At 37.8% G+C, this 12,261-nt stretch overlaps 1 protein-coding gene across 1 annotated transcript; it reads right to left on the bottom strand.

Moving 5' to 3' along the window:
- Positions 1-796: 796 nt before the first annotated feature.
- Positions 797-12,039, bottom strand: LOC124258051 (transmembrane emp24 domain-containing protein 9-like). The gene is made up of 5 exons (XM_046692128.1): positions 11,876-12,039; positions 9,607-9,722; positions 4,070-4,174; positions 3,238-3,383; positions 797-2,152 (listed from the first exon to the last, which is right to left on the bottom strand). The coding sequence occupies exons 1-5, from the start codon at positions 12,003-12,005 to the stop codon at positions 2,002-2,004; spliced, it is 648 nt and encodes a 215-aa protein (XP_046548084.1). The 5' UTR covers positions 12,006-12,039; the 3' UTR covers positions 797-2,001.
- Between the last annotated feature and the right edge of the window lie 222 nt (positions 12,040-12,261).

Genomic DNA, 12,261 nt, shown 5'->3' with positions numbered 1-12,261 from the left:
CAAAGTCTGGGATTAGTTCAGGTTAAACCAGACAATCCAGTGATGGGTACAATGGGGAACTCTCCACACTGTTGGGCTTGGATGACACTGAACCATAAAAAATCGTTTAGTGCCATGTGGCAATATTTGGTTGGATTGCCCCAAAATTTGCAAATGAGGTGTCAAATCTGGCAATTCAACGGATCTTTTTTCAGTATATTCCTTTCCCGCAAAAATAAAAAGTTAAACAAATGCATGTAACATTTAAACTCATCTGAGCATGGATTCGGGGACACGTTTCATAATCTGACATAACCCTGGCTTTTATAAATTAGCAAATTTCAAAACTATCGCACCCATGAAGATCCCGGTTAGCAATCGGAAGATCCTGATCTTCAGCAACCCATGCCTGTAGTAAGTGGTGAGTGACGGGATCGGATCAATTATTTACAGATCACCACCACATAGCTGGAATATTGATGAGTGTGGGGTTAAACCACAAACAAAACTAAGCCATTTGCATATAAGCTCTATTAAAGTTCAGTAACTGCTACTTTGAACATTATTTCAGCTACATCATAGCCCATAGGCGGACCCAGTGTGTGTGTGTGTGTTGTTTGGGTGTGTGTGTGTGTGTGTGTGTGTGTGTGTGTGCAGGGGGGATGTCTTTGAGAGATGCAAGTCTTTACCATATAAACCATGATGAAAACCTATGTTTATTCACACTGAACGTGCAAATTACATGTGGATTACACATGCATAGATTTTTTCTCTCATTAACATGGCAATGAGTTGTAAAATACAACAATATACACAATAATTTTTCATAAAACATATTTATTATAGCTACCAAGATAATTACATCACTGACCTATCTGAATGATACAGAAAGCTAAAGCTCCATGCTATCCTGTTACTTCTTAAAGCTTAGCATATCACACAAATTGTTAATAAAGAATTTCTTGCAGCCAAACAAAAGAGCAAACCAGCTTCTCAGTTATTTTAATGGTAAATTCTGACTATTAAAAATATTATTTCAGCAAGTCTTTCGGCTATCATTCAGTGACTAGGGTTATCAAAATTTCACTCCTTACATGATCAATTTTCCTTTCAGATCTGTTAAATGGGCAGACAGTAGCTCAATTCTTTCCTAACCTAAATGCTCGGGAATTTGGGATCAATTCAAGAAATTTATATATGCCTCAGTTGTCTCAAAACGTCAATGGAAGATTATCAATCTTGAGTCAACTGTGCTACTAGAAAAGTTTAACAAAAACTGTAATACTCGCATGATAACAAAAAGGACTATCATTTTATTTCAACAAAATTACAACACTTACTGCTATTTTTTACAATGATAACATCTATAGCCTGTTTACAGCTTTTGAGTTACAGATTATATTGATGTCTTTCCCAAACCCAAACACTAACACTCCATCAACCAACTTATGTACAGTCACATTCAGTACGTAATACCCACTGCTGTTTATATTTACCATGCAAGACAGAACAAACAGTACAGAACATGTTAACACTCAATGGATTAGCAGGAAAATAATCCAAATAAAATACCTGAAAGTACTGTACATAATATTTAAATAAAACGTGCATATATTCTTAAATCTTGAAGACAACAACACTCATCCCCATGCATTCACCAATTGCTCCAGATGATCTTTCAAACAGCCAGTCACACAACAGGTTTCCATGATTTTAAGGCAGTTATTGTGGACACAGTCAGTAGAACTAGGACTTGTCATGACAATGGAATGATATAATCACGATGATCATAACTGTTAGAAAATGGAAGCTTTTCACGAATAGACAACCAGGAAATGGGCTAAGGGAAGTAACTCTTACAACACTCATCCTTCAGTCAGAGCTCTTTTAACATCATGAAAAATTAAATTTGTTTCAACTGTTTCCTGAAGTTCGATTTCACTTAAAAATATTATTCTTAGTTCTGTTCTTTGGGTTTTAATTTTGTGATTTCATTAACTGTGCCCATGTTGAAGGTATTAATTAAACTAATTTCTTAGCCTCAAAGAAGCTCTTTAAATGTCTCATTTGCCAGAATCCTGTTACAAGGAGGATGAGTGTTTGAGCAATGGACCACCACAGTACTCTCTGGTTGGTGCTCTCGCTGGTGGACCGGAACCGCTCCTCTCGGTACTGAAACACACAATACAATGTCATTGATAAACGTGGGACATGTGTCCAAAGAGATTTGAAAATAATACATAACAAACACAAGGACAATGAGAACAGTACAGAAAGATTATTGTTTGTAAGTTACAACAAATTACATCAAATAGATATGAATGTATATATCTAATTTTGTCTATCTACAAGACATTGCTGCAAGGCACCCCAAAGTACCCTTAGCAACTCGGGTCTACCTACAAGCCAGCCATCCCTGCTACACTAAACCATTCTGATGTAACCTAGCACACCAGTTCAAACAAGGACATCCTAGTGGCCCAGCCCAACCTCCCTGCTAAGCTTAGCATAGGTGGATCCAGAGAGGGGGTGTGTGTGTGTGTGTGTGTTGTTGTTGTTGTTGTTTGCAGGTTTGCAAGTTTATTGAAATGACCCATGAAAACAGGTGAAAATGAAGCGTGCACCCCTCCTTTTCTCAAGAGTGTGCACACACCCTTTCTCAAAAAGCTGTATCTGCCCCTGCCTTAGCCACTCCTTTGTACCCTAGCACACCATGTCTAGACGACAGCCACCCTTACTAGACAAGCTTCCCTGCTAACCCCTGACCACCAGTCACCCTGTTTTAACACATGCATCTGACTACGAGCCTCTCCAATGTACCCAGCAATACAAGCTAAGCTTGTCTAACACAGCCACTCTGCTAACGAGTCACTCCAATGTACCCAGCAATACAAGCTAAGCGTGTCTAACACAGCCGCTCTGCTACAACGAGTCACTGTACCCAGCAATCCAATTGTCTAACACCAGCCACATAAGCTGCACTTGTCTAACACTGTCACCCAATGTAACAATACCAAGCCAAGCCACCTACTCCAAGTCATCCGACATGGCTTGTTTCCAGCCATGCTTCCCCATCCCAGCAATGTATCTCACCCACACCACCCAGCCCACCTACCCCTGACCACCCTTGCTAGACCAGCCTCCCCAATGTACCAGCCTCCCACTGTCACCCAACAACACCAAGCCATCTACTCCAAGTCAGTGAGTCTGTATCTACCCACCCTCTGACCACCCTTGCTAGGCCAGCCTCCCATAGTTCTCTGGTAGTTCTGTTCCTTGGTGATCTGCTCCACCTGGTCCAGCAGCTGCCTCACTCTCAGCTGAAGCTCACTTAGTTTGTCCTTGGCCTGGATCTGCTGGTAGTCAACTGCATGCTCCCCTACTTGCACGTCAAGGTGCACTCGCTGAAAACAAACACATCAGTGTACAATCACAGGGCAAATCTGACATTAGCTGCATTTACATATGGTATCTAGCAGGGATGGAGATTAAACTACCCACAGGGCCAAGGATATTATCTTCAGCTAAAACAATAACGTTTCTTATTTACACATGCCATAAATCTTGTATCTTCCTTTAAAGTAATGCAAATCAAACTGGCAAATAACTGCACTGTACAATCTTTCAAGGCTCTCTTGGAATGTATAAATCTCATCATTTCTCATTTCTTTGATCCATTTCTATTTGATTTTCTATAATATTGTGATGTAATTTAAAGGCATTCTGCACAATGTCCAGTGTTTTTCATGATATGCATGGTATTCGCATTTCAAGACCTGCAGGTTTGTTTGCGTCACCTTGGCCGGTTGCCATGACAAGGCTGCTGTGTTACACTACTATCAGCAACTTTCCAACCACATGATAAGAGGCATCAAATAATTAAGCCTGTGCCAGTCAAACCAGTGGCTTTCCCTGTCCGGACAGGATGACTAAAACACAAGCCATGTCACATGATCATACAACATGATCCTGATAAGCTGGCTCAGTGACAATCCGAGGACCCTAGAGAAGTATTCTGCTCTCTCAATGTTGAATGAAATATCAATGGTGAAATGATGGTACTGTTAGAGTTACTTGAGAGGGGACTCACCAGTTGTCCAGCAGAGAACCAGGCTGTAGAGTTGGAGTGGAGACAAACCACGTGCTCCCCAGCCGAGTGGGAGGTGAAGGTAAACCGACCTTCAGCTGCATAAGTCTGAAATAATAGGTATGTAGATATACAGACTTGTATTAATTGCATCGATACACACACACACACTGAATCAACAGTTCAGGATTGCATACGATAACTTAAATTTCAAATATAATGGTGTGTGTCCCTTCAAATTCAGCCATGTTTCAGCTGTGTGTGTATGTTGGGCACCACATGCAATACAAGACGATAAAAATAAATCAAATCTCAACCAGACAATCCAGTGATTGATATTGTGAGCAATGCCCATGCTGCCACAAACAGTGACATGCAATCAACAAAACACACAACATGGTAATACATTAAAGACTAGAGCCACAACACAAATACGATGCACTCATGTGGACCCTTTGTCAAGAAGAGGAAACACAAATTTCTACTTTAAAACAAAATCTTACTATGCTCAGAAAAAATAACGAAAGTGAAAAAATAGGAACACAAATGAAAACAAGCAAAATATTGTGAGCAAGGACCACTAATGCACCAGACCATGACTCCCAACTACACCTGAACAACAACTTATCATGATTATTTGTGAAAAACATACAAGATCACTGCATCTTTCCTATAAACAAAGAAGCCATTACCAAAATCTGAAAACAATCCATAAGATGATTGTAAATGCTTTGGTTAACCAAATTTGATTTGGAACTTTTTCCTAAGTTCAAGAGATGTAGTTGATAATTCTCAATAAATATACCACCAGAACTTGGCATTGCACCTCTCCCATAGCTATGGAGGGTGATCCCTTAATTTGAAAACAATCCATTCAAATGTTCTCATTTTACTGGTTGAACAAAACTTCCTTTGGGTTTTCTAAGTTCCCAATATGTTAATTGATGCAAGTCAAAAGTATGAAAATCAGAACCAAACTTTGCACTTCACCTCTCCCTTAGACAAAGAAGCTCTTTTCCAAACTTGAAAACAAATTTCAAATTGATGTAATTCTAATTAAAATAATAAATAATTAAAATTTCATAATTATGATTGGCACTGCACATCTCCTTCAGACAAAGAAGGAGATCCCCAAAATGTGGAAACAATCCAACCAATAGTTTTCAAATTATTGGTTAAACAAAAATGTCTTCCAATAGACTGATGGATGGATGGACAGAATTCCTTGGTGTAACTATATGTCCCCAAGTTTATTTAAGTTGGGGCAATAAAAGATGGATGTGAAAGATGGTAATAACCCAGTGAAGGAGTCAACTGAAGCAGCTGCACCACAATCAACATGATCAAAGGCAGCATGTACCACAATACTAACAGCTGATAAACTAGTAAACCATGTGCACCATGTCAGTGGACATAACATATCATGACACCTTGTCCCATCACTGCCATGTTGTTAAGAGTTAAACTTTGAGTTGTGCCCAGATTAAAATACAACTGCAGCAATCCCCTAAGAATAAGGGAAACTCGCTGATTTCGAAACAATGCTTGTCCTCCATGACAACAGTGTCTCACCACAAGCCAATAGTCCTGCTAAAGTAGAAATGTTGGAAAATCACACAAGTCAAACAAGGACAAGAAAATATTGAGACTTGGTTGTCTTCATTGTCCAGTAACATTGGAAAGGTGGAATCCTGAACCTGTTCTCAGTTCTTCTATCTTGCTACAAACTACTACTGCAGAGAAACTGAGAGAAAATGTAACCACCAAGAATACATTGTCTTGTTTAAGCAGGACTAAGCAAAATCTTCATGGGCAAGTGAAATACGGTTTCTTAATGTCCTCTAGACTAGTGTAAAAAACACTGTTTCATAATCATGTGATGACCCAAAAAATTACATTGCCAACGAGAATATTATATTACTAATCAAGCCTTAAAAAATGATAAACCACATTTTTCAGAATAATGGACAAAAATTTGCAAGATATCTGCTCCATAAACTCCTAACATGAAAAGGCGTGAAAGACACAACTTGCTTGTTCAACTGCTCATGTGGTCAATATGCTCCATGAAAAGATATTTAAAACATTCAAAAGTGAATTTGATCTGCTTTTGGAAAAATATCTGAATACAGACAAAGTGCTTTTCAACACGCCATGTGGCTATTGATTGTTGAGATACAGCACATGGAGAAATCAATTGCACCAGGTGGTGAAACATAAGTACCAATTAACTACACAAATGAAAGATATCATGAAAGATATAAAGACCTCATTTTAACAAAAAAAATTATCCAAATCCCCAGTAAGGAAATGAAAAATATGAAAACTGTGTTTTATTCAACCAACCATAATTAAGTAACAATATAACATCTAATGACAAAAACCCATATTTAAACCTACTTTTAAAATGAATGAATGAAGATTCATTATTATTGCACTCATCACCAAATATCTCGCTACCAGCCTACATATTACATTTTGAGGAAATACACATTAATAATGGAAGCTCCCACCCCAAAACAACCTGCATTTTTGGCCTAAGAAAGAAGAAAATAGTCTGATGTAAATAAGGACTGTCAACACAACCTACATCTCTGACTAAGAGAGTAGAAGGGTGGCAAAAGCTTCTTTACATGCCTAAGTTCTGAACATGCTAAACACACCGTTCAACATGTTCAAAGAAGATCCTTTATGTTATGTCCTTCAGGTTAAAGGTTGGAATAATCATATATTACAGCATCCAGCTAAGGCGTGATGAAATTGACGTAGACTGAAACCACATTGTCTTTACTAAAACCTATAAGCTCAGAAATGTGTCACCGAGCCAAGGATCATTGTCCTGGAATATCTGTGGGACATGACCTTAGTCTTGGACCTTAAGAAAACCTGTGCTCGAGTGAGAGATGGAGCATGAAAATCACCGTCTAGGGCAGATAAGTGACTGGAAATTCAGTGAAGAAATCCACACCACTATGTTATAACATCAGTGAAATCATACATTTTGTGGTTGGTTCTTAAAAATACATTATAACAGATCTATAAAACAAAGATTCAAAGCGAGTGAAGGATGTTGTTTCGACTCTAATGTCAAAATCACAGCTACATCAGCTGTGGTCAGCAGGCAGTTTGACAGCAGCTGCCCACTATATCAGGGTAAGACAGGTATATTTCCAGTACTTGACATGCACAACTGGTATCTACTAAAAGGCTGTCACTATAGGAATCAATGGAAGGGAAGAGCGGGGACCAAAATGAATAATGAATACAGTATCAAACATACTGTAGTTGAAGTACACAAATCCTCCCCCCCACCCCCACATCTGAAAGGTAAGGGAAACTATTCTACTGGTAGGGTTTGGCATGGGGTCAGGACAAGGGAACATGGCTACTCTGTGTTCTGTCTGGATCTCTATCACCTGGACCTGTTGACATTGCCTGACTACCTGAAGCCAGGGAGTAATCAACGACTTCAAGCTAAGTGTCTGTGGCAGACAAATTGCTAAATATCTTGTTGAGTGAATGAGCAAGGAAGTAAGTTTAGGTTTACGCCGCTTTCAGCCATATTCCAGCAATATAATGGCGAGGGACACCAGAAATGGGTTTCACACATTGAACCCATGTGGAGAATCGAACCCAGATCTTCAGCGTGACGATCGAACGCTTGAATCACTAGGCTACCCCACTGCCCCAATACCTTGTTGAATTTTCTGAAACAATACTTCTTAAATTTACAGGACTTGTAACATTGTATTCAGTGCAAAAAAATGCAAAACAAAGTATAAAAGTCGTTCTTAATTTTTATTGGTCCTGCTGACCTAATATTACAAAAGAATTTAAAACTAATCACAAGTTATTACTACAGGAGCCTTGTGCAGACAAACCATGGCCAATTTGGAGATAGATGAACATCCATGTACAAAACACTTTCAAGTCTAGATCACTTGTAATCATGTTTGTATATTTCCAAGGCTGTTCCTAATTATGCACAGTGTGGCTAACAAATATGTTTTTGTTTCCCAATCACTGTCAAGAACTCCAAGGTTAAAAAAGGTAACCATACTAACACCATACTTGTGTTTCAGGTAACCATACTAACCATACTTTACAGGTGAGGGAAGTGACAACCACACAGGTAAAAATATCAGCGTTGCAAGGTGAATGTTACAACCGCAAGCAAATAAATCAGTGTTGCAAGTCGACAAAATATCAGGTTTTCAAGAAAACATGTAATGATTGCTTGTTACAAAAAGAATCAAGATTAAAATAAAATGTCAGGGTAGCAAGCAAATAAACGAAGGGTGCAAGTTAAAGGTTCAGCAAAGTAAAACATATCACAGTTGGAAGTAAAAAAGTCTGAGATGCAAATTACAATGCCACTTCAGTTGTAAAAATCTCATTAATGAAACAGAGTATAGGATCATTTAACAAATATCAGACTGCAAGTGAAATAATCGATCAGTCAGCTGGGTTACCGGAAACACAAGTATGCTTACAAACACCATTTTCTTCTGCCCTGGCACATTAAGCATTTTGCAAAGCTCCATAACCTTGGTTATCTTGGCAATGCTTAAAATTTGATAAAATATTTGTTTTATGTTCACATCAGTCAATACTTGACCATGTTGACTACTTCTGATGCCACAGAAGCCACATTATGTTAATGACAGCAAACTAGTATTGTCTTATTGACAAGCAGTGTTAGAAGTGGTGAGCTTTTGTATATTTCCCAGCACGAGACCGAGAAGACTAACCATGCAGCCACAACATCAACTATCTACAGTAAAGGCATAGAGATCCAGAGAGAACAGACAGATCAATATCTAGCATAGCTGCATCAACAGGCAAATGTTTTACCATTTCTGTGATATAATAAACATAAAAATAAACTTCATCAAACCTGAAGAGACTTTGAAGACCACAAGATATTATCTTCATATTAACACTTAACATGTCACTATTTGTCAGAAATAATTATTATTAACATGTTCACAGAGTCCCCACATTCTATTTGGATACATACATAATGTAGTGTGCAGGTCTGGTTATTTTGCTAGAATTAACAATTAACAAAGATTAAAAAGAATATCACAAGATCATTGTTGGTATCACTAGTGAGTTTTGGGATTTGGAGCATGATTTGTGAAGCTAAATCATTTTCTGTTCTGCATTAGTAAATCCATGTGTTAATACTAACACATTATAACAAATTAATTCTCATTCATGTCTGTCTCAAAACATAATCATACCACTTAACAACCTCATGTTCATAGTCCTTGCAAACAAATATCACCATGTGCTTCATTATTTTACAAATACACAATGTTTCATGCTTTGAATATTTTACTGCAAATCGAAGTAGTAGTGACTTATCATTCTTATTCTTTTATTCATGTAATGATTAACCCCTGTATATATTATATTTTCCGGTCAAAAAAAAAGAAATCCCAAAACGTTTGCCTGTGTTGTAGCTTAGCCTCATGTTTCTAGGACCAGGAATAAGAAAGACACCTAGGACCATGTAGGACTGGGGACTGACTCACCCTGGAGAGAACTATTTTGCCCTCCGGGTCCTTGACCTCCACTAGCATACCAATACCTGGTGCTACCGGCATGTAATCTTTTACATTGTGGTCAAAAGCCTGAACTTTGTATTTGCCTGCAAACAGAGGGATTACAATCATAACACACACAAGGCTATACACAGACACAAGGGAGAAGCAATCTACACAGCATTGTATGTTGGTGATGAAGCTTGATTAACATTTTTGAAAGAAGTAATAATGATTACAAATAATTTGTTTCAACAATGATACCAATTCACAAACACTGGAATTGACAAAGCCAAAAGTCAGGTCAAATCTCAACAACATACTATCGCCTGTCAGGTTGTCTCCCCTTTGAATCAACATGACACACAACACATCATAACATGCACAGCACATCAAGGAGTGAGCACGGCTAGCTAGTCCATCCATGCAAACTCTTCCATGTAGGAGACACATTATGATGCAAGGTGAAAAACACTAGCAACACATCTTACCCTTGACAGGACAACTTTATCTTCAGGGTCCCTAATTTCTACATGCATCCCTAGGCCGTAGACAGTCGGGACATAGTCATTTACATTTCTATCAAAGATTTCAACTTTGTACCTTCCTGAAAAATCAATCGGCAATGTTAGACATACACAATCACTAGATCTGGAAAGTAGTGTTGGTTGTGAAAAACTAATTACCATTCGGGTTATTTCTATAAAATGTGAATATGTTCATAAATTATATCATTCTGTCCACTTATAATCACTTGCACGATCTAATATGGCCATAATTACATACAAGAATACCATAAGAAGGTAAGAGTAAGACACATAGATGTTGCAGTTCTCAAAACAAACATTTAAGGGCTAATTTTCAACATTCTCGTAACAAAACCTTCCACAAGTTCTTTAAACGTATGAAAAATATGGGTACAGTTTAAAGGCTGAGGTCCTGTAAGGGAGTTGTTTGGTGATCACACTTTGTGACATGTCACTTTGTTTTGAAGATTCCGGGTCGTTTCACCCGGGTTGTTTCATCCCAATTCCAAACTAGGTCAATTCACCCTACATTAGGGGTTGTTTCACCCCAATAATTGAGTATACATGGAGAATGATATTAAAGCTTAAATCTGTTAATCCTAACTAGGCAATGTTTATACAACAATCAGGTAAATGCTACTGTGTCTGTGTTGTAGATACATGAACAAAATGTAGATTATTACCTTATTTCGTGATGGTAAACTATGGTGTCTTATTCAGAATGAATGACACACAATGTCATATAGATATAATTATTCAAACAATCTGAATATGCTGTTTCGACACTATATACATAGATAAAATAAAATATTGAAACAATTTTATAGCTGAAAATAATTGAAAAAAAATTGCTGGGGTGAAACATCTTCTAAATGGGGTGAAACAACCCGGGTGAAATGACTTGAGGTCAAACTGTGCTGGGGTGAAATGACCCATTACCGTTTTGAATAACCAAACAGAAGTGTTAATTCCCTGTTATTTAAATCACACTGTTTAAGGCCAAACAATGTTTTTTTCCTTGCCTTCACAACTGAACTGTTTCCAATTAACATCTCCATAAGAAAAGAATTTTACCAACAGCATTCTACTCATGCCCATATTGTTACTAAAAACAATATGCTTCTCTATGCTGAAGCCATTTTCTGTTGCAGTCTATAATTGTCAAAAGGTGGAAAAATAAATTGTACATGCTTTCATTACATATACTAAGTTAAAGAAAGAATAGATTATATTATTGTTAACTGTGGGCGATAAGAATAACGTTACAACGGCAATATTATGAAGTCATTAGGGAGCAGTGAGATGAAGGATTGTAGCGGATGGTTAGAGTGCGATTGTTTTCATTCATTATCAGTTAATAAGATTCAGTCTGAATCTAAAACCTATTCAATCAACAAAACGGTGGTTTCCAGATCTATTATTCAAAGAAGTATTCTATTCATCAAAAAGAATACTGATGCTAGTTCATTGCTACAGACCAAATCATTGATCACGCTACCGTCTGTGTTAACGTGAACGCTTTCCGAGACTTATCATTACCCTGTTAACAATTTCCACATATTCCTAAATAAAAACAGTCATGGTTGATACAGTATGTTATCTTCACGACTGCAGTTTAATGCAACGTGTAACTTTGCCTAGTAACGTGTCTGTAGTTGAAAAGTGACTTCCTGTCACAGCCGGCGACTTCTGCAGCTGTTCAAATTCAAACCTGCCAACTATTACTAACTTACCAACAACCATTGTTTCATCGGGAATTTCTTCTATGAAACATTTCTTTTCTGTTTCTCCAATATGAAAATATAAGCCTGAAACAACTGAAAAGGTTGCAAGAGAAACCAGAAAATACGATGTCCACGCCATCTTGCCACTTGTAACGGAAGTTGATTGAGGTTGAGTCCGCGCCGCGCACCTGCCACGTAGCTGCAGGAAACGGAAGTATCGTTTATACAGTTAACGTTGTTGAGAATAGTCTGGTTAAACAGGTGCGCGAAATAGCCTGCCTTGTATGTTGTTTAACGAAACGGTCGTAAAATAACACCTCGTGGTGTTTCTAAACTAAATATTTTACAGAAAAAAACCTCAGTGAAAAAATAAAATATAATGAAAAGGAGCCTTG

The sequence above is a fragment of the Haliotis rubra genome, unplaced genomic scaffold (genome assembly GCF_003918875.1).
Source record: "Haliotis rubra isolate DU_JTF1 unplaced genomic scaffold, ASM391887v1 Scf680, whole genome shotgun sequence".
In the NCBI taxonomy this organism is placed as follows: domain Eukaryota; kingdom Metazoa; phylum Mollusca; class Gastropoda; order Lepetellida; family Haliotidae; genus Haliotis; species Haliotis rubra.
The sequence above is the reverse complement of the archived record's forward strand: the minus strand, read 5'-3'. Positions and strand labels throughout refer to the sequence as shown.

Bases quoted from the DNA above. Each gene is read 5' to 3' on its own strand.
- LOC124258051 (XM_046692128.1), bottom strand. From the start codon at position 12,005: ATGGCGTGGACATCGTATTTTCTGGTTTCTCTTGCAACCTTTTCAGTT. The intron at 9,723-11,875 runs GTAAGTTAGTAA...CTCTGTTTGCAG, and splicing joins CGATGAAACAATGGTTGTTG to GCAAATACAAAGTTCAGGCT. The intron at 3,384-4,069 runs GTGAGTCCCCTC...GTTTGTTTTCAG, and splicing joins GGTTCTCTGCTGGACAACTG to CGAGTGCACCTTGACGTGCA.